This window comes from Gymnoscopelus microlampas (genome assembly GCF_963454915.1).
Source record: "Gymnoscopelus microlampas genome assembly, chromosome: 9".
Taxonomy (NCBI): Eukaryota; Metazoa; Chordata; class Actinopteri; order Myctophiformes; family Myctophidae; genus Gymnoscopelus; species Gymnoscopelus microlampas.
In genome coordinates this window covers 38,555,484-38,578,203 of record NC_139946.1, presented here as the reverse complement: position 1 = coordinate 38,578,203, position 22,720 = coordinate 38,555,484, and the positions used below count along the sequence as shown (strand labels likewise).

At 39.3% G+C, this 22,720-nt stretch overlaps 4 protein-coding genes across 6 annotated transcripts in view; 3 read left to right on the top strand and 1 right to left on the bottom strand.

Annotated features, from left to right (window-relative positions):
• The window catches only part of tpm4a (tropomyosin 4a), a 31,266-nt gene extending 29,598 nt beyond the window's left edge, over nucleotides 1–1,668 (top strand). For both annotated transcript variants that reach the window (XM_084067779.1, XM_084067778.1), the window contains exon 8: nucleotides 160–1,668. In XM_084067779.1, the coding sequence (XP_083923905.1) occupies nucleotides 160–242 (83 nt within the window). In that variant the 3' untranslated portion in view covers nucleotides 243–1,668. The remainder of the gene's footprint in view (nucleotides 1–159) is intronic.
• Nucleotides 1,669–1,799: 131 nt separating this feature from the next.
• LOC311052684 (small ribosomal subunit protein eS27-like) lies at nucleotides 1,800–4,361 on the bottom strand. The gene is made up of 4 exons (XM_084067780.1): nucleotides 4,227–4,361; nucleotides 3,083–3,191; nucleotides 2,856–2,966; nucleotides 1,800–2,088 (listed from the first exon to the last, which is right to left on the bottom strand). The coding sequence occupies exons 1-4, from the start codon at nucleotides 4,230–4,232 to the stop codon at nucleotides 2,060–2,062; spliced, it is 255 nt and encodes an 84-aa protein (XP_083923906.1). The 5' UTR covers nucleotides 4,233–4,361; the 3' UTR covers nucleotides 1,800–2,059.
• Nucleotides 4,362–5,891: 1,530 nt separating this feature from the next.
• LOC311051263 (ras-related protein Rab-8A) lies at nucleotides 5,892–13,024 on the top strand. Its single transcript, XM_084065762.1, has 8 exons — nucleotides 5,892–6,050; nucleotides 6,986–7,046; nucleotides 7,576–7,636; nucleotides 8,427–8,504; nucleotides 9,096–9,185; nucleotides 9,837–9,902; nucleotides 10,146–10,196; nucleotides 10,323–13,024. The coding sequence occupies exons 1-8, from the start codon at nucleotides 5,927–5,929 to the stop codon at nucleotides 10,410–10,412; spliced, it is 621 nt and encodes a 206-aa protein (XP_083921888.1). The 5' UTR covers nucleotides 5,892–5,926; the 3' UTR covers nucleotides 10,413–13,024.
• A 1,714-nt stretch (nucleotides 13,025–14,738) lies between these two features.
• hsh2d (hematopoietic SH2 domain containing) lies at nucleotides 14,739–22,720 on the top strand. 2 transcript variants are annotated; one of them, XM_084067030.1, is made up of 6 exons: nucleotides 14,739–14,791; nucleotides 17,561–17,700; nucleotides 18,241–18,330; nucleotides 18,743–18,908; nucleotides 20,033–20,320; nucleotides 21,529–22,720. In XM_084067030.1, the coding sequence occupies exons 2-6, from the start codon at nucleotides 17,576–17,578 to the stop codon at nucleotides 22,033–22,035; spliced, it is 1,176 nt and encodes a 391-aa protein (XP_083923156.1). In that variant the 5' UTR covers nucleotides 14,739–14,791; nucleotides 17,561–17,575; the 3' UTR covers nucleotides 22,036–22,720. The 2 variants fall into 2 exon arrangements, with proteins under 2 accessions (XP_083923156.1, XP_083923157.1); XM_084067031.1 differs by lacking the exon at nucleotides 14,739–14,791 and adding an exon at nucleotides 16,307–16,602.

Below are 22,720 nucleotides of genomic sequence, written 5' to 3'. Positions count from 1 at the left end.
CTGTTCAATGCATAGGCAAAGCACTGTGAAAGAGCCATGCTTTGTGTGGAATATTCTTTTCCTCATGGCAGAACATTTGTTATATAATTGCAATTGTTTCATTGGTATTGATTCTTTAATTGTGTTTTAATATCTCTCTTTCTGTGCCTTTCTCTCTAGAGAAACTATCATTTGCCAAAGAGGAGAATCTGGGCATGCATCAAGTCCTGGACCAGACTTTGCAGGAGCTCAACAGCTTATAAGCACACAGAGAGGATGAGATATTCATGCTACATTCCATCAATGTTCAACTCCATTCCACATTTTGAGCTGTAAAGTCTTATTCTCCAGGGAGAAGGGGATTAACTTAATACTTAGTACCCTAAGTTTTTTTATTTCATTTTTTCATTCTAAGGCACAACTTTATTTCTGCAGTGACATTTTTGAGCTGACAAAATCATTCAGAACACATCACCATTTTTGTATGTTGTCCTATTTTTGCAGACTTTCTCTATCAGGAGCTGTTTTTGACCACTTTTGTATAAAGAATGGACAAAGAATATATTTACATAACACCCATTACCTTTTGATCTGGTCACTCAAGAGCTTAAACCTTTTTCTAGTGTCACGTTTTCAAAGCTTATACTGTAGAATCTTGTCTTATAGAATAGATTACATTTGCTTGGTCGCCATTAGAGTGTGGCTCACAAGCGCCATCTGGTGGTGTTAAATGAGGATGGGGATAGACTACCTACATGCAAAACAAACTTTGATGTTGATCACAGGCTCCTCTGTGCCATCTTGACAGTTATTTCTATTCTTAATACATCTGTGTGTAAACAACATTATGGTCATGTGGACAGGTGACCACATGGAAAATACATTCATCTCTGGTGCTCGGTGTGAAATAATGCTATACGTATTATCTTCATGTGAAATACTTGTTCACATTTCATACATTAAAAGTGGAAGCAAAAAATTACTCTGCTCCTCATAAATGATCGTGCAGTACCTGTCTGTACAAGATGAACAGAATCTATGCAAATACAGTACGTCAAAAGCTTTTTCAAACCATGTACAATATGCCAATGTCGAGAACCAATGTGTTTTTTATCAAATACAATATGTGCACATGTGTCATGCACCGACATATTTGTAATATTTCTTCAAAACACTACCTTTCCATGACATTGACCTGTCCACTGATGTTTCCTGTAATGGCTGAGTTATATTTCATAGCATTACAGTATATGCTCTTATTACGCTGCAATGTCTTGTTTTTAATTTAACTCGGATTGTAAAAATGGACACGTGGGACCACACTCTCCGAGTTAAATTATCACTCAGGGTTTTGCAGTGTGTAATGAACCTTAAAACCACTGGAGCCTGAGTCAAGTTTTGTAAACCGTGGATACTTGTTGTATATAGTAGATTAACGTTAGGTATGGTCAATGAGAAGTTGTATTGTTCAGATTTTTACGCCACTTTTGTTGGCAGGGGAACTCTTGAAACCAAAGAATACACATGCCAGAGATTATAAACCCATAAAATATTATATTTGTCGTTACTGGTGATCATGGTTGTATTTCACTCTGAAAAAGCCTACCATATAACATGTATCTGGTTTTGAAACATTTCATTCACTTGCCCCCACTTTCATCTTAATAAATTTTTTACAAAACAACTTCACTGATTTGTTTTACTTACCATATCTTTATAACAAAATGCATATTTAATTGGCATACAAAAGAACCATTCAACAATAATTCTGTGTCAAGTCCTACAACACTTACATAACATGACATAAATATCACGGGTATTATCACAAGTTTATCCCCAATCTACACAAACGTAATCCTTAACCAAAGAAAGATAGTGTTCCAAGTTAGTGTGACTAAGAAAAGACAGTAAACAAGTTCCATGTTTTGTACAATGAAGGAAAAGCTACAAAACAAAATAAAAAATAAAAGAAAGCCCTTTTGAGAGTGGACCTGATGGTAAACAACTCATTCAGGCATGGTCCATGCATGTTTGATGCCAAACAATGGCCTGTGGTGTGTCTTTCTTCTGAAGGAGCAGCCTAGCATTGTTTTCTTCTGAAGGAGCAACCTAGAGGGACAAGGTGGAACAATTCAGGTTAAGCATTTCATTGTAGAAAAAGCACAACGTAGTGCCAAATCTGAGCAAATGTCAACACGTGTCCTTTTCTCTGAGCGGTGTCCATCAGCGCTGTCAGCTACAGACATGGTTGCACCTTGCACTATGAGGTTGGGTACAATGTACAGTTTGGACAACAAAACATTGTTGAAATCCAGCTCCATTTACTTCAATAAATAAGAATATACATAAGCCTATAAGGCAGCCTGAAACTAGATATAAAAATAAACAATACATGCTGAAAAACAGGTGAAGGCTGAACATGAATTGAGTGCAACTTTGCAACATTCCTCTGATGGTGTTGCAGATATTAAGCCCCTAATTCTGTCCCACTGGGATGTTAACCTTCCATTCTCCCATCCTATATTTATTTTATAGACCAGTTCAAGAGAAAGTTGAGAACAGTGTTTTTTTTAATATACCGTAGTTTTGTATATCAACATATCGATTAACCACTTAAGTGTTGTTTTATACTTTGTCGCACAATGGTGTCATGCAGAAATAGTGAAAATATCCGATCTACAAGTTCACAATGCTTCACATAGTAACATGTTCGACTATTTTCACTATTTTGGAAAAAACAGCCTGAAAAGGTTGAGAACCACTGGTCTATACAACACAAACCTGAAACTTCCAATGACAAGCTCAGGAAAATGACTGCAATGAATGTCCACACTGTGGCATGCTGTTCTCTTCAATGTAAAGTATACATAATCCACCTGCAGTCAGTTGGCATTTCCCCCCGCGAGGCTGGCACAGCAGTAAGGAACAGCCCCCACATGGCACCACTCCCTGGGCATGGCTGAATATGGTAGTGATCCTGTAGCAGCCTGAGCAAAATGAAAGACTGTTTAGAAAACAAGTTTGATTGATTTGTCTGTCTGGATTTGGGGAGATATTAATCACTTGGTGTGATCTCTGGGTAAAACACACAGTACTGTTTTACCTGGGCATTTGACATCCATAAAGTAAGAGTTGGGACTCTGAACCAGCCTCTTCTTCTTGTGTCTTCTCCTCTCCTCTGCAAGACTAGGGTGCATCAGGTCTTTGGTCAGCTACAATGTGGATTAACAAATACAATAGATCAGTGGGTTTCAACCCTTTTCACATCAAGGTCCATTATTTATTCATCATTTGAGCCACGGACCACTATTTGATGAGATTTAGACGATTTAGAAGATGCAAAACGTATATTTTGTTGTCATTGGATAATATTTTGTCCACAATTCCATGCTGTATTGATGTGGTACCATAGGAGAGATGACAGGCAAACGTTGATCAAAATAACAATTATTCTACATTCTCTAATTGTGTATAGACTTCTTGTAAATTAAGTAATGCAGATGTTTAACAATAATTTAACTCTTGAGAGAGTAAAATGAAGTCCATTTGGTATCATTTTACACTCTCAAGAGTTAAAGATCTATAAGGGTCCATTTGGTTACTCCCCATCATTTAGCTGGGGACTACCTGGAACCCCCTGAAGGACCACTGGTTGAGAACCACCGCAATAGATATATTCAGCAAGTACAGCTTATATACTGTAGTAGCCACACTGTCTCCAAATTCAATTGAATTTTGGAGTTATAATGCCCCCTACTGTCTGAGGAGAGAATTGTCAGGGAAATATACAGGGGCATGTCTAGGCATGACCCAGCTCCATCCTTTATGATATTATTACAGTTACATATTGTCAGGTGTGTGTGTGTGTGTGTGTGTGTGTGTGTGTGTGTGTGTGTGTGTGTGTGTGTGTGTGTGTGTGTGTGTGTGTGTGTGTGTGTGTGTGTGTGTGTGTGTGTGTGTGTGTGTGTGTGTGTGTGTGTGTGTGTGTGTTGCAATTCAAACGTCATGCAGTTAATATCCATTTTATATTATATTTTATATCCATGTACCCCAAAGCTTACAGTTGAGTTGTACAAGATTACAATATAAAAACATATGAAACTAAAACATATATTTATTTAAAAATATATATTACAAACAATAGACAACGTTACTTTGACAAGTAGACATATACAAATACAAAGAAGATTTGCATTGATTGAATGCAACATGTTAACTGTATATAAAGCAAACAACAATTTACTCACAGGCATTTTTCTTCAAAACGTTACTTCCAAATCGCCAAAGTGAGAAACACAGAGCACTAAACCATAGAGTTATGACTAAAAGTGAAACCTAACAGTAACTATGAACTGATCCTCCCAGCTACAACAACACGTCTGTCAGCTGGTTGTATTTAAATGAGCAGGCGGAGTCACTGTTTGATGACATAACTCTCTGTATCAGTGGTTCTCAAACTTTTTCATGTCAAGGACCCCGAAATTGACACTTATTAGCCCGCGGACCCCCATTTGAAAAGATATGCCAGGGACCCCCATAAAAGAAGATGTTTTACGGCTCTAGCAGTGATTCTCAACCATTTTAATTTCAAGGACCCCCAGTTTAATGGCATTTCTATCTCTTGGACTCTATTGTACAATCTATGTTAATGTAACTCTGAGAGTGTACAAATGTACATTTGTACACTCTCAGAGTTACAGACCCATAAGGGTCCATTGGTGCCTAATCTATCATTTAGCTAGGGACCCCCTGGAACTCCCTCAAGGACCCCTGGGGGTCCCCGGACCCCACTTTGAGAACCAATGCTATATATGACATGTCAGTCTATGGATAAAAGCATTACATTTCCTTCACATTGGACTCGCTTGTTTGTTTGTTTTTTCGTTTTTAAACGACCAAAGCCCGGGACCAGTGATGTAACTAATTGCGTTTACTCAAGTACTGCTTAAGTAGAATTTTAGGTACATTTACTTTGAGTATTTCCAATTGTCAGTACTTTTACTTCTACTACATCTCAAAGGCAAATATTATACTTTTGCTCCACTGCAATTATTGAACACTTTAGTTAGTTACAACACGTTATACTACAAGTTATAACCCTGTACTTCAGCCTTATTTACATTTTGGCCATAGCAGATTTACAAGCTGCCATGCTACGCATTGTGAAATTGTAGATCTGCTATTTTAAAATTATTTTTATACATTTGAAAACTTGGGAAATGGGACCCCCCGCATAATGAGTACTTTTTACTTTTGGTACTTTATATTTTGATAACATTTCATTTTGAAGTGTGGACTTGTACTTGTAACAGTATTGATACTTTTACTTAAAATAAAATATGTGAATACCGTACTTTTTCCACCACTGAACGATACAGTGAATTGCCAAAGCCCGGGATACAAAGTACATCAAAACAAGCTACGGCGTCGCACACCTAACATAGCCGATCTACAAGCCCGCAACGAGCGGCGGACGCGACGCATTGTGGTCTTGTAGATCAGGGGCGAAGCACAAAAACCAGGCGTGATGATGGGTTTCCGGAGCCACGACGACGACAGACAAGATTGGCGTGTCGCTCGACCAATCAGGGGTTTTATAAACTGACGTGCGGCGACGCCTCCTAGGCTCTAGCGCCCAGAACGGCGGTGGAACTGTGAAGCTGCCGTTGCCTGGTGGTCAAGTCTGAGATTGCAGGATATCGGCATGTTAAACGCTACTGCGCGTGCGTCTCCCCTATGAAACGCGAGTGCGCCTTCTCAGATGGCTCCGATACTGGGGCCCATCCAGGAAGTAAAGGTACTTTTGGGTGCTTCACGCGCTTGTGAGCAACTTTCATTGAAACGAATAGGTGGGGGCGGGGCAGTCCGCCCTCTAGATATATAACAACTCCATCGCCTTGGATGTAGACAGACTGACGAGCGGATATCCGCAAATACAGCTAATAACATGGCGAAGACTTACGACTACTTGTTTAAACTACTTTTAATCGGCGACTCGGGCGTCGGGAAGACCTGCGTGCTGTTCCGATTCTCAGAGGATGCCTTCAACTCGACGTTCATCTCCACCATAGGTCGGTGAAACGTGTGGATTGTGTGTTGTTTTGCTGTCTTCTTTGGGCTAGAAAAAGTGCACCAGAGTCGCAGTACAGCCCATCCCGTCATGCTAATGGGGTTGCTAACTTTTTTCAGTTAAGTTAGCTTGTTTCGTTATGAACCAGCAGAGAGCCTACACAGGAAGCGGCTTGTTGTCACCAAGAAGTACATCTAGACTAGAAGACAGCGAGAAGTCACTGTCACACTTTATAATTATGCGGAACTGTAAAAGACGTTGGTCATATGATCTGTAAAACAGACTTTCTGTACTGTTTTCTTGGGTGGGGTACCATGGGCACTTGTAGATCACTTGACTTGACAGCTTTGTACCCTGCTAGCTCAGCTGGGTACAAAGCTGTCAAGTCAAGTGATCTACAAGTGCTGTTGGCTAAAACTTAGTTCTTATTCACTGACACCACACCGAGCCCACCCACCCTATTCTGAAATACACAAGACAATTATCTTAAAAAGATGTGGTTCACTAGGCTTCCTTTTTTAAACAGGCCTGAAAATCCACTTGTCAGGAGACCAAAGGGGGAGCTAAACTATCACTTCTCCCTTAGAAAGTTGACCCCCCCCTACTCTGTACATATAGGGTTCTTATATTTGTGATCATATAGATTTTTAGTGTTATTTTTATGGTAGGTTGATTGAATACATAGGACCTCAAGGGAAACAAGCAAGTCGACCAAGACTTTTTTTGTGTAAATCCTTTTAGACCAAGTGTATGACTGTACTCGTGCTGTTTTCATTTCCATCTAATAAAGTATTCATTCAATGAATTACACCATGACCTCAGACTATCTGAGACTTTGCAAAAAATGATTCAATTCAGCAAATCCAGCCACTTATGTCTTGTCATGGATACGATCAATTGAACAAGAAATGTATAATGTGCTGTGTTTTCTCTCAGGTATTGACTTCAAGATCAGAACAATAGAATTAGATGGGAAGAAAATCAAGCTACAGATATGGTAAGGGAAATGCACCCTATCTCAGCAAATGTAACTTTTGTGCTTAGTTCATGTACCTTTTATTGGAGACTGTGGAATGCATAATAACTTGGACGTTATGGAAGAGCCATTGCAGTCTAGAAATGGCAGCACATATGTTACAGGACCTTTTTGTCTCCTACTCTTTTTCATATTTTTTTTATGGATAGTGTTGCCTTCTGTTGTACACAGAGGTCAAGTGTTTCACGTGGTACACTTGACATTCTTCCATATAGTATTAGTGAGAGCCTGAGGCTTGAAATGATACCTGGGGGGGGACATTTGATATATCATTTGAGGCCACTTGGCCTAGATTATTGCTGTATCCAATGATCACATAATCATTGTGATATATATAGATATAGTTATAAATATAGATATATAGATATTGTAGATAGATGGTAGAATAATGCACTTTCAGTATAAGCTTGACATGGGTTACATGATTTATTAAGGCTTCGTTCACTTGCTTAAATAAGTCTTTTAAATACATATTTTATTTTTCCTCTAGGGACACGGCAGGACAGGAGAGGTTCCGAACTATTACAACGGCTTACTACAGAGGAGCCATGGTAAGTGGGCCTGTTGGCTTTACAAACTGACATTCCTATGTCAACTGGAACTGAATGGGTGGCATTGGTTGTCAGCTCCAGTGCCAACTGAATTGTCATAGTTAATTCTACATTCCTTGCATGATCATGCCCTGCATTGTTTTTACATACCTAAACATTAGAGGTGTGTTCAATCCATTGTCAGGGAATCCAGGCAGGACTCAGCTTTAGGTTTATAATGAAGTTGATAATGTCTATGCCAGCATAAGTCCCTCTGCTTCCCTTGGCACTAAGTTCCCATTTTTTCAATTTGTTTCACATTATGCTGTCCACAATTAACAAATAGCCATAATAGTACTGATTTAAAAGTCCACATAAATACAGCATTTTGAGAGCGTCCAACTTCTGTATCGTGATTCATGACATTTCCAAATGAACATCGGGGGGAATTTGATTTGAACGTTGAGAAGTGGGCATGTCATAATACACAGAATTTCAGTTTGAAGCTGCAGATTGATGAGTCATGATATTATTGGTCGAAATTGGTTGGTTCAGTTTTACATAAGCAAACATATTTTGTAATAAGAAATGATGATGGAATTTTGAAATAAGAATACAAAGTCTATTTTGAGGGCCATTTATTGTTAAATGGGTGCAAAATATGACAATATGAAGGAAACAAAATCATTCAAGCTTGAGGTTTATACGGTCCAGATGAAATGTGTTGATTGTTTTCTACCCTCAGTTTTCTTTTTCATTGGTTGGATAAAGTCACCCATTTTTAACTGTGTACCATCTGTGAACTCTACAGGGAATAATGTTAGTATATGACATTACCAACGAGAAGTCATTCGACAACATCAAGAACTGGATACGGAACATAGAGGAGGTAAAAATATTAAGTGTGTGTGTGTGGCACCACCTACACAGTTGTCATTCCTATACACTCGTTAACAGGCTTTTTTTTCATGTCACATGGTACACATGAGAGTACTTATCACAAGGTAGACATGAGAGTACTTATTATGTACTTTCACCGGAAGCTGTCTTTTTCGACCAATCACAAGACTGTTTTCCTGCCCGGGGAATGTAAACCGATCTGCGCAGCATCGACGTAACTTCCTTGGGCTGTACTTCCTGTATTTCCGTTTAGACCCTTTCAGTAGCAGTTCTTGCCCAGTGTATACACGTGGTTTCTATTTGTTGGTCACATAGTGTTTCCTGTCAGTTTGCCATGTCTCCCTTTCCATTTGTGTGTGTGTGTGTCATTGAAGCACCATCTATACAGTTGTAGTTTATATTTGCTAGTCAGGTGTGTGTGTGTGTGTGTGTGTGTGTGTGTGTGTGTGTGTGTGTGTGTGTGTGTGTGTGTGTGTGTGTGTGTGTGTGTGTGTGTGTGTGTGTGTGTGTGTGACCACCTGTACAGTTGTAGTTTATATCTGTTAGTCACATCGTATTTCCTGTCTTTTTCCCTTTTCAGCATGCATCAGCAGATGTGGAGAGGATGGTCCTCGGGAACAAATGCGACGTCAATGACAAACGGCAGGTGTCTAAGGACAAAGGAGAGAAGGTGGGTTAATGGAATTTGTTGGACTAGAGTAGTACCCTTTATGCAGTAAAAGCCCATCTGTAGTAGAGGACTTGGATGCCAGTCTTCTGACGAATGAACTTGGAAGAGTTCAAGGATCTCCATATTATGGTTTAAAAGTGGACACAGACAGACATTCCTGGATATATAAATGGTAAATGGTGCATTTATATAGCGCTTTTATCTAAAGCGCTTTACATAGATTGTGCATTACATTCACCCATTCTCACACACACACACACACACACACACACACACACACACACACACACACACACACACACACACACACACACACACACACACACATTCATACACTGATGGCAGAGGAAACCATACAAGGCACCAACCTGCTCATCGGGAGCAATTAGGGGTTCAGCATCTTGCTCAAGGATACTTTGACGCTAACTCTGGGGGAGCCCGGGATTGAACTGGAAACCTCACAGCTTCCATCCGGCCGCACTACCGGCCACTCTACCCCTGAGCCATTGCCACTGCCAATATATAGATGGATGAAAGCACAGTGTCATTTATATACTGAAGAATATTGATTTCCTTAGTTGCATAATTGTTCACAATTGTACTTAGATACGAGTACTGACAGTGTCACTGTTTCTTATCTACTGCTGTCAGCTGGCATTGGAGTACGGCATCAAGTTTATGGAGACCAGTGCAAAGGCCAACATAAACGTGGAGAATGTGAGTTCAAGTCTTTTACTGTAATCCCTCTCTCTAGCAGGGTTCTGTAATTACATTTGAGCAGCGACTGAGATCATTTGCTTTTTAATTATCATTTTTTTAACAATCCTAAAAAAATACTTTTTAATATTACGATACTAAGAAAATACTTAAGAATAACAAGTTTCCATTAATGTATTTGGTCCAGGTTTCACCATATCTGTGATTTGCTAATATCTTTCCCCCCTTCTTTTGGCTCTGTAGGCCTTTCTGACTCTTGCCAGAGACATCAAGGCAAAAATGGACAAGAAGCTGGTGAGAATGACACCCAAATATTATTTTTAATCTGCCAAGTGTGTGCTGTATACTGTACATACGTGATGTCTAATGTTCGTACCCTTCTCTTTCTTGCATGTACTCTTTTATCTGTGTGTATTTCAGGAGGGCAACAACCCACAGGGCAGCAATCAAGGGGTGAAGATAACGGAACAGCCCAAGAAAACCAGTTTCTTCCGCTGCACACTCCTGTGAGTAGGGAAGAGAGAGGAGTGTCAACATTCACCATGGCCTTAACTATGTCCCTCACTGGACAGAACTGGATGGAGCATGCTCAGATCTCTTCTCCCACTTGACTTTCTACTCCTCCTTTTCTTGTCTTCCGTTTTCCTTGAGTTTATCCATGTTTGAAGAAACATCGTTAGTATACCCTTTTGTTGTTTTGTTGGTTTTATGGTCTCATAATACTTTGCCATCAAAACTCCTCCTAAAATGCCACGCTTATTTCTAACCATTGAAAAGGTTGTCTGTGAAAGTGCTTCCTTCGATGCCTATATGCACAACTTTTGTGGCCTCTGTTACTGTATGTACAATTTTCACATGACCTCATAGGTTTTAAGTTTTTTTTTTTCTTTTTGACTTTCAAAGTTTGTTTGTGAGAAAAAATTGATGGTATTTAGGAGGAAATGATCAAAGCCCTTACTGCCCGTAGTTCTTTGTAACTGAAACCACTGCAGCAATTCCTTTTTTATGTTTTAAAGGTTGTTTGTCTTAAACGTGAGATCATCTGATGCCTAACTGGCTTCTCTTAACGTTCACTGGCATTATTTAGTGCAGGCTTATTGCTTGGCTGCTTATCACCAATTACGTTTGTGCACAGTAGGTTCCCATATTTTGCATCATAACAGCAGGCCTCATAATTTGTCAATTTATTTCCTATGTCAAATGACCTACTGTACGTGAGTTGGTAAGACCACAGTATGGTGCTAGCCACGTATCACCACTAGCTCTTATAATACATGTGCACACTGATTATACTGTAAGTTCTCTAAATTTTGGCGTAGATGCATACATGCATTCATACAATGTATATGATTATGACTTAGTGCTAGATCATTGTTCATCCTTCTTTGTTCTGCATCTGTTTTGTGGAACATTTGCCCTCATTTCCCACTCTTTAATTTCTTTCTGTAGAAACTGACATTCCAATCCCTGTAGTGAAACTCTTTGTCTTTTAAGTGTGCAATGCTATCTGTGTGATCTTATTATCTCAAGTATTCACGTACAGGTATTGAGGCAGGGGTTTTGGAAAAAGTAGCCTTTTTTTTAATGGGTAAAGCATGGAGTTTGCTTTTTGTAATTGTGCTTATTTTAGGGTATTAAGTCCTGTGAATGCGAGGTGAAGTGGAATATTTAATGCACTTCAGCTGGTGGATTAGCAGCACTGTTCTCTTTGGTAATCCCTTAGCTAAACACCAGACGGCATTACAGCTGCATAACTGTGCTGACTCAGAGGGAGCCACAGTGTTAACGTCACTGTTTATACGTTTCTTCCAGTTCACAACGGGAAATTGTATGCAACTGTTTTTGTTGGGCTTTTGAAAAAGGGTCTTTACTGTAACAGTATTTATGGAATGGACAAACAGCACTCGTCATAAAGTGCCCATTTTATATTCCTCTTTATTATGCACTTTTCCAGTTTTCTTTCATGGGTTTTGTACACTTTCATTTAGTTAAATACTTTGTTGAAAGCACACACAGAGACACAACGCAACATTAGTTTTTTTTGTTCACCGATTACTCTATAGTTGGTATTTTAAAAATCCTTTGGTGATAGAGCACAGCTCGGCCTCCTGAAACATCCTATCACTGACATCTTATTTTTGTGAAGGTGATGTGAGTGTTGTGATAAGGCAGGGGATTTTTTTTTTCTACGTAAGAATGTTTTAGGGCCACAACTCTTTCTTATCCCCCCCCCCCCCACATGCTTTTGAGAAGCCCAAGCACGCAAGCAGGGTTGTCCTTTGCGCTTTACTTTGCTTCCTCTGAGCTCGCTCCTGTTCCATGGCATCACACCTTATTTTGGTCCATCGTGGCCCTCTGAACTATGCATCATGAGAGAGGATAGGACCTTGAAAGATTTGCACATCTGACTTGATCACAACCTTCTTTGAGATTATAACTGTGCAAAGGATCTGTTCCCATTTAGCTTTATTTTCTTTGACTGTTTTTTTGCCCCATGTCACTCCCTATTAGTTGACCTCTGTTGTCTTAAATGGGGAGCTCTTTTGCATTGTCATGGCAGAAGTATAGGAAACCCATGAAATTCACTTCAGAGTAATGACGGTGAGCTTCCTGAGATGTTGCAACTGATCTCTAATTGTGATTACGAGTCAGACAACAGAATCCCTTAATGAAACACCAAGGTGTTGACCTGTGGATGGGGATCATTACAATGGTATCATTGTTAACTCTGTTGGACCTGTGAGACATTTCAGCACCTACTGTTTGAACCAGCTGTTTCTCACATTAGACTAAACATATTCCCAGGTGGCTAAAATGTGACCACACTTTAATTGGCTTTACTTACAGGAAGCAGGTTCAAGTCATCACTTATAATTTCTCCCACGTTCTAAATCTTGTGGTTTTATGTGAAGATCTCCTTCGCAATCCCTGGTTAAAACTAAATTTGGATTGTGTTGCTGATTATTGGTGAGTTTCATGGGAAAGATTAGCTTTTCCCACAATTGTAAATAAAAGTTATACAATGATTGTACTGTACTTTCATAAATCGTATTGATCTACACCTTTTTGTAGATATGTTCTATTGTTGATTTATTAAAAAGAGATTCTTTTAAGAATGTGTACTTTCATGTTTAGCCTACATTTCTGTTTTGCACAAGTATTCTGTATATTGGGTCAGAGTGGTAGACTGCTTTTGAACGTTCAGAACTTTCTGAACATTTCAAAAGCATACACACACACACACACACACAAACGCAACCTGATGGGTCTTCAAAGTTTTTTAGAGAGAGATGAAGCAGAGACCCCACTACATTTTGTATAAAATTGTGTTGCAGATGAACCTTTTTTTTAAATGTGTATTTTCAGACATTATTTAACCACTTAAACTAAAGCCTCTACTTAGTAAGCTTGACCGTTGGCTCTGTACTTGGTTTGCTCTTTTTTCTCTCTACACCAAACTTCTTTGCCAAAAATAGTCGATCTACAAGCTCACAACACCTCGCAGTGTGGGGCCACGTGAGCCTGATTACCCTCAGAATAGGAATACTATGTTTTTTTCCTCCCATGAAAAAGATTTGGCAGCCCCCCTGTAGTAACTCTGAGGACCCCCTAGGAGTCCCGGACCCCCTGTTGAAGACCCCCTACTGTTATTCGTTTTAGTAGACTAACTAGGGGGGACTGAACTGAACCTGATAATTGATTGATTGAATACTTTATTAGCAGTTTGCAAAAATAAAAGCACAGGAAAAGTACAGTTCAATACAAGGTCTGCTAACTAAGAGGATTTTAAACCCAAGAAAGCCTATATAAGGCTTGTTTCCATTGGGGTCCTTTGTACTTCAATTAATCGAAACATAATGACAGACAAATATACACTAGGCTACTATGCAAAACATCATATAAAACAAGAATCGAAAGTAAAACGCCAGAACGGCATTTATGACGGTCACAGAGAGTAGGACAGTAGCAGCTACTTTGTTTTGCAAAACACTGAGTCCTGAGAGAGTCTAGCTGTGTAGAATACAACTCTCGTAGACGTATTTATGATTCTGACGAGATCTACGAGAGTTGTAGGGTTCACCCCCCCATGGACACAGGGACTTTCAGCACTATACCCCGTAGACACTCCAAACATGTACAAATTGAAAATAAAGGTGCTTACCCCCATGCCCCAAATGTAAACTCTCGCTACGGGGTATTAGTTTAATGTATTAATCCATATCTTCCAATAAAGAAGTGTTTTAATGCCGTCTGTGGCCGATTCTGTCGGAAGTTCCCAGTGGGTGGTATTGACGCGCCCATCTGGTGAAACCCGGAATTACACTCAATGTAAACAGGAAGTAAACGAAGGTGAAAAAATGGCGTTCGGCCACAGACGGCATTAAAACACTTCTTTATTGAAAGATATGGATTATTACATTAAACTACTACCACGTAGCGAGAGTTAACATTTGGGGCGTGGGGGTACGCACCTTTATTTTCAATTTGTACATGTTTGGAGTGTCTACGGGGTATAGTGCTGAAAGTCCCTGTGTCCATGGGGGGTGAACCCTACAACTCTCGTAGATTGAAAACGTCAGAATCATAAATACGTCTACGAGAGTTGTATTTATTTATTTATGTATTTATTTAATTCTACAGCTACTCCTACTACTACTACAGCGCTGTGACTTCTTGTACGACAGTATCGCTCGCAGAAAATAGCAGATCTACAAGCTCACAACGTCGCAGCGCTACCCGTTGTGAGCTTGTAGATCGGCTATTTTCTACGCGAGGGTTTACTCCGCCCCTCCGCAGGTGATGGGTGGTGACTGATAGCAGTTGAGTGTGTGTGTGTGTGTGTTGCTGACTGTCATTACATTACATTACCTACGCTCTTCACACACGAGGTAAGTCCTAGGGACACTAGTTATTTATTATGGAATAACAAAGATGTTAGATTTTGAAATAAGGCGGTTGTTTATTAACAGATGGCTACTGAAGCATTTCTCAGTGTATGGGTTTTCTGTCACTCGATGGTGGAAAAAGTACTATTTATTGTTTTTTTCTTAAGTAAAAGTATCAATACCGTATGTAGAAATACTTGTTTTTACTTTAAGTAAAAGTCCAGAATTCAATATTTACTTGAGTGAAAGTACAAAAGTATTTGTATCAAAATGTACTCAAAGTAGTAAAGTAGAAAACACTCATTATGCATATTGAATGTCCCATCTCAGAAGTTTTCAAGTGTATAAAATGTACACAAATGCTTTGAAAATAGCAGATCTGCGAGGCGTTGTGAGCTTGTAGATCGGGAAATTTTAAATAGCCAAAGTTTAACGGCTGAATTGATTGTGTTTATGTTTTGTAAGCTAAATCCACAAAGTAACTAGTAACTAAAGTGGTCAAAAATAGTAATGGAGTAAAAGTACAGTATTTGCTTCTGAGATGTAGTGAAGTAGAAGTCAAAGTATTGGAAATTGGAAAAGTAAAGCACAAATACCTCAAAATTGTACTTATAGTTACTTTCCACCACTGCTAATTATTTGGAATAACTGGATGTTAGATTTAGAAATAAGTGGTTGTTTATTAACAGATGGCTACTGAAGCATTTCTCAGTTTATGGCTTTTTTGTCACTCCTAGATATTTGCTGTTATTTGGTGCAATCCCAAATGGTGCTAGAATGCTATTGATGTCAACTTCTAAGGCTAAAAATGTGCTCTTTATTGAGTGCCAAAGCCACAAACCAATGTGTTTAGAAATATTATTCAAAGACATGTTGTTTATAAACTTGCAGCAGTTTACTTTTGCGATGATTTATATAATGACATAGATTGGAGAAACATTTGGTTTTACCAAGAAACTAGGCTATCCTAGGAATAACAACAAACAAAGTAAGATTGACCTATAGCCTACTGTAGATGCTCTATTCCAGGGGTCTTCAACAGGGGGTCCGGGACCCCTAGGGGGTCCTCAGAGTTACTACAGGGGGTCCGCCAAATCTTTGTGTGATATGATTTTTATGTTTTACCTTAACCACTTGAACCCTAGCATCCCTTTTCCTGAGGAGAACTTTAGCCAAAAATAGCAGATCTACAAGCTCACAATGCCTCGCAAACGCGAGGCGTTGTGAGCTTGTAGATCAGCTATTTTTGGCAAAGAGGTATAGGTGTAGAGGGAAAAATGGAGCAGATCAAGTAAACAAAAAAAGTTTAATCTGAAACAAAATTTTATACAACATAGAGGGGGTCCCTGCTTCATCTCTCGCTCAGCTAGGGGGTCCTTGGCCTGAAAATGCTGACGACCCCTGCTCTATTCCAATGAAACAATAACGCATCTATTCGATTTTGGGAATGTGGCCTAGCTATTGTGTGTTTTGGATTGATTTACTGTACATCATTTCATAAAGGATAAGTACATTGTAATCAAAATTGAACATGTGCTATTTGGTCATAAAAGACAAGGATTTCAAATGTATATGTATTATGTGTTTACATTTTCATGTACAGAGACTTGAACCTAAATCATTTAGCCTTGAGCAAGAAAGAGTCTAGCAGTTTTATGTTGGTTTTATATCTTTCGGCCAATCTTTTTTTTCTTACATGGTAGCAGCAGAGCTCTCCTATATCTCATCTTCATAAGAGTTAAACTTTCTCTGTCAAAGTCAACCCAAGCTCGTGACATTCTTTATCTGTGGTATCATCCTTGGGTGTCGAGGATGTATCTTATCATATTATCACCTTTCTCGTAATTTTAGTTAAACGTCATATCCATTCCAGTACATTGTCTAACCAGGGACCAAACAGGCCTCTATTAAAATGCCTACACTTATGAGTCTGACTATGGCATTTGATACATGTTCTCATTTCATTTTTTTGTCATTCATAAATATGACTGCACAAGCGTAATTGTTTGTACAAGTTTCATAGGCTACTTTTTGTTACTCATTGTAGATAACTAAATAACCTACTGTAGCCTTTTCAGTTCCTGCTAAGTTCATTGTAGTGTAACAATGTTTAACTCATGGTCTTTTATAAAATAATGATGGCTGTGGAGCATACCAGGAACATGTGGTCTTTCCTCTTTCTCTTTGTTGATATATGGATTGAGGAACAATGTTCACACAATTTCACATCCACTTTGTGACAGAACTGGATGATATAGTGGGAAGACAATGAGGACAATGGCACCATTATAAATGTGTCTTCCATGTGTTCTGAAGGTCATCACATCATTGAGTGTGACATTAATTGCCAGTTCACCTGTAAAGGGCAGTCCACAATGCAACTCCTTGCAACATGCAACTACTTGCAACCATTATCCCCAATGGTAGTTGCATTGGTGTAGTGTGGACTGGCCTTAAAACGGTTTTGTTGCAAGGAGTTGCGACTAGTTGCATTGGTGTGGTGTGGACTGGCCTTAAAACGGTTTTGTTGCAAGGAGTTGCGACTACTGTAGTTGCATTGGTGTGGTGTGGACTGGCCTTAAAACGGTTTTGTTGCAAGGAGTTGCGACTAGTTGCATTGGTGTGGGCTGGCCTTTTCAGGGCAACATAGGTTATTTTTGCAAACAGTGTATAGTTGCACACAGATTGAAACCTGCCTATCTTTTTGTCTGCCTGGTCTAGTTATGATGTTGTGCTAAACCATGAATGAATGAGCCGTATGTTTTCTTCTAGGACACCTTTGTGGAAATGGAGGGAGGGCAGCCACAGGAGGGACACCATGCTGTTTTTACCTGGTTCAAACAGTTTCAACTCCACTCTGTCATCAGGAATGGAATGATTCCAGAATGGTTCCATGGTATTATTTCCAGGAAGTAAGTGCAGCAAAAGTCCAAATGACTGCGTATCACTGTCTGCCATCTGCAATGCTTGGCAGACAACAAGGAATTATGAGGGCCATGTTTTTAAATTCGTGCAATGAGTGTTTTTACTGCGATGTAAAGCAGCCAAAAGGCGACTGCTCGTAGTCACTTATTTGTCAACCATTTATTTTGTATTTTAATATTGTATTTACTGTAAGGCACATTGATATAATTGCCTATAAACTATTTAGTAGATGTTCTACTTTTCTTTTCTTCTTTTACAATTCTGCAAATGAACTATTTAAGTTTAATTTAAGATTAAACAATGTTTTTTTTTTTAGTATGGATCTGTTTTTTCTTCCTTTGTGTATTATGTGAAAAGTAATTTTGTATCCTTCACTGACCTCAATATAAGACAAGGTTATGTGAAATTAGTATTTTTCCATATGTCAAGAACGCCCTGTAATTAACAGCTGCTGTATCTGTTTGTAATTAACAGCTGCTGTATCTGTTTGTCTGAAGCACTTTGTCCATGTTCATGTTCTTTCACAGGACCGCAGAGGAGCTGTTGCTGTCCAAGCCTCCAGGCTATTTCCTCATCCGAGTCAGTGAGAGCAGGATTGGCTACACTCTCTCATATCGGTGAGTGTTTTGTAGGATAAAGAACTACTTACTCAGCCTTATAACACAAATAATAAATGACATGTTTTCACCCTGGCAGGTCCACCTAACTGTATACTGTTATTATAACGGGTTCACTTTTTCTTTAGCATTTAAGTGTGGATCTTAAGGCCTATTACAAACAGATCCTCCTTGGTGTGAGTCACCTCTCCCCTGCTCAGTGTTACAGTTCAAAGTCCTGTCCTGTTTCCTCTTCCTGACTTTTATTACTGTGTGTGTGTATGTGTGTGTGTGTGTGTGTGTGTGTGTGTGTGTGTGTGTGTGTGTGTGTGTGTGTGTGTGTGTGTGTGTGTGTGTGTGTGTGTGTGTGTGTGTGTGTGTGTGTGTGTGTGTGTGTGTGTGTGTGTGTGTTTCCTCCTATGTAAACCTGTAGCGCTGACGACCGCTGTAGGCACTTTATGATAGACGCCCTGAACGATGGGTATTATGTCATCGTTGGAGAGAATGAGCGTCACAGGTTTCTCCAGGATCTGGTGGATTTTCACCGCAGGAACCCCATCATGCCGTTCAACGAATTACTGACTCTTCCTTGTGGACAGGTATAGAATATTGTCTTTAATTCTAGTACACAGTACACACATGCATCACACAATGTGTGCACAGTACACACATACATCACACAATGTGTACACAGTACACACATACATCACACAATGTGTGCTTGTTGTGGCCTAAATTCAGAATATACTTATACTTGAAAAAGACCGCAAGGGTCGAAACGTCGCATCTGCTGCTGTTTGCCATAAATAAAATTTGAAGCATTTAACCCATTAAGACCTGAGGCCGATTCCACAAAATTCCTTCCTAAATCCTAACTGTTTTTTGAAAAAAACTTATGTTACTATGTCTGTGGTTCTCAATCTTTTTCATATCAAGGACCCCCAAAATGTATATGTATTTGAACTCGGAGCCCCATCTCAAACTATTTTGTTCCAGGGACCCCCAGAAGCAAAGATCTGAGTTACAAATGTTCGCTTTAAAAATATATATATTCAAAGATTTGCACAAATGTTCCCGATTTAAAACAAATAGCAGATCTACAAGCTCATAGTGCGGCACTCGGTGTCGCGCTATGAGCTTGTCCAGTATATTTTCTATTTTTGTGTAAAATAATGTGTATTTTTGTGTAAAATAATGCTTTTTAGCTCAAATCAAAAAATGACAGACGGGTCACTTTTAATGGGTTAAAAGTGAGTAGTGAGCCCCCATCTTGTTTTTCTAAATTCAGAATAGCTCTTCCATCCTGATCATTAATAAAATAAGACAAAAAGGTCAGCCACTTCACCAAGGATGCACACAAGTGCATTCATTGTCCAGGAATGACTCTATACATGTCCCTTCGGACACAGAGGGGTTCAAGAGAGAAGTTCAGGGAAGGGGCCTACACTTGCTCTTAGTAAAACAAGTGGTTCATAATTATCGAGAACTATAAATAACAAACAGGCTGACCCTGTATCAGTGAAGTCTGACGGTATGAGACACCCCAGGCACACACAAGACTAGTTTAGTCTAATCTATGATTACAGGAATGCATATAAGGCAGTGATGAGGCATGTTAGTAATATGTATCTGTATTTTTCCACCACATGCAGACATTTAACAGAGACATTTAATGGATAACAAAAATGTGAACACAACCTTTCTCTGTGTCTTTGTCTTAAAGGTATCAAAGGATGGAGCTGATTATGCTGAGCTACTGTTTCCCCAAAGGCAACCACTGAATTGTAATAATGTTAATATCTTCACACATTCACATAACAACAGTCAACTAAAACCACAGGACGACATGCCGCCTGCCCTTCCACATCGTCCCACTGCACTGTGGGCCTCTGCGGTCCCTTCTCCAAATCTATATACCAAGACACCTGCTGTCACTAAAAGCCAACCAAACACACTTTACCCATCCCTGGAAGATGACCTGTCCAACTCAATGTCTGAAATTCCAGCCGAGGTAAAGGAGTCATTCAGAATGATGTGCATTGTTGGAGGTGGCAGTATGGGTTAATCATTATGGTTGACAAATATGCTTTGCAGGTCAAGTTAAGGTTAGGTTTCCATTTCCATTAAAACCCATTAAATCCGGGAACGCATCTGTGTCATTTTAGATTTGAGCTAACCATTATTTTATAGGTTGGCTATTCAAAAATAGCAGATATACAAGCTCATAGCACGGCATCGAGTGCAGTGCTATAAGCCTGTAGATCTGCTATTTTCTTTTTATCAGATTTTTTTGGGGCAAATCTTTGAATATGGATATTTTTAATGTGAACATTTGTAACTCAAATCTTTGCTTCTGGGGGTCCCTGGAACAAAACATTTTGAGATATCTAGGTGTTTTTTAAATCCTAACAGTATGTTGATATACTGTATCAGTGGTACTCCAACTTTTCCAGGTCAAGGACCCCCAAATGTATATGTATTTGACCGCGGATGCCCATCTCAAAATATTTTGTTCCAGGGACCCCCCAGAAGCAAATATTTGGAGTTAAAAATGTTCGCTTTAAAAATATCTATACATTCAAAGATTTGCACAAATTCTCATGATTTAATTTCTTTTTGCAGATCTACAAGCGCATGAGCTTGTATATCTGCTATTTTTGAATAGCCAAAGAAATCTTAAAATGACACAGATGCGTTCCCGGTCTTAATGGGTTAAGCAGCTCATTGATCATGCACGCACCTTCTGACAAAAGTAGTTTTGGTAACAAATAGTAATTGGAGGCTGGAGCCAATCTTCTCAGCGACAAAGCCTCTGGGTACAAGGTCTCTGAGTGTAATTAAAAGTTTAATTATTTAACAGGTGTCAATTCAGACTTGACTTTAAGTGATGCAGATAGACCTTCATGGCTTTTTGAACACAATTATATTTGCATTTGTTGACTGGAAAACACATGGACAAAGGACATTATCAACTTGCGATGGGCGTTAATCCTCCTAATTAAATTGTTTGGTGTTTTTAATTTGAGTTCTAGAGGACAATTATAATGTATTAAGGCATATGAGGCTTATTAGCCAGGTATCCTTTTAATTAACGACAACAAGAACAGAGTTTTGCTCATCTCAAGCTTTCTGTTCCCGTCTAACTGAATGATTCATCAAAAGGTCTTCACTCTATAATTTTAATATAGTCATTGACAACTGCTATGCTGTATATTTCAGGTGGAGGCTCTCAGGCCTGTGCCATCGCCAAGGAAGAAATATCTGGTCAACCCCACCCAGTCAGATCAGCTTCCTGAGCTCCCTGCTAGGACCCTTCTACCGCCGCTACCGCCAAAGAAGATGGTCCCGGCTTGTACCAGATCTATCTCTGCACCTCAGACTGCATCAGTGTCCACAATGGTCTTCCCCACAAACACGCATGACAGACAGCAGTCTGTGGACACACAATTAGTAAGGAACGATGATGTGCAGCAGCAGCTGTCGACAGCCATCAACCTAATGAATATCAAGAAGACATTCCAAAAGAACACGTCTGCTGAGATGCGGCGGTCTACAGACGGAGGTGGTGAACCTCAACCTACTGAAAATGAATACCAGGAGATTGAAGGGGAGCAGGAAGTCAATGGGCCACCATCTTCCAAGAATAGACATACTATAAGACTATCTGATGGTGGATTACCGGAAGAGTATCTGCCACCTCCACCGTTTGCCCCTGGATACTACTAGTACTAGTACACACTAAAATGTTAATGTCAATTTAACCCATTCAGTCCGGGAATGCATACTGTGTCATTTTAGATTTTCTTTTTAGCTATAAACATTATTTTATACTTTTCAAAAATTACAGATCTACAAGCTCAGAGCTTGTAGATTTGAAAAGAAAAACGTATGTTGCTATATTATCAGTGGTTCTCAAACTTTTTTCATGTCAAGGACCCCCAAAATGATATGTATTTTTGTTCCAGGGACCCCCAGAAGCAAAGATTTTAGTTAAAAATGTATATATATTTTTTCAAAGATTTGCACACATCATTTTCACGTTTTTTTCTCTGTGCTATGAGCTTGTATATCTGCTATTTTTTAATAACCAAAGAAATCTAAAGTGACACAGATGCGTTCCTGGATTGAATGGGTTAACTCTCAGAGTTACAAATCGATAAATGAAAACTGAGGATTTTACAGTGTAGTCTGAGACTCACAAGTGGATGGCTGTTGTCAGAGTGAGCAAGGGACCAAAAGGAGGTCAAATGTATTACCTTTCTTACTGTAAAGGGATGTGAGATGTGCTAATGACAGAACGGTACTGTATGTGTGTACAAAGTATTTAAACGGGTAACCAATGTACATTAATATTCTCCTGTTGCAGTGTGTAAATGGACAAAACTTATATTTTACATAAACTGACTAATAA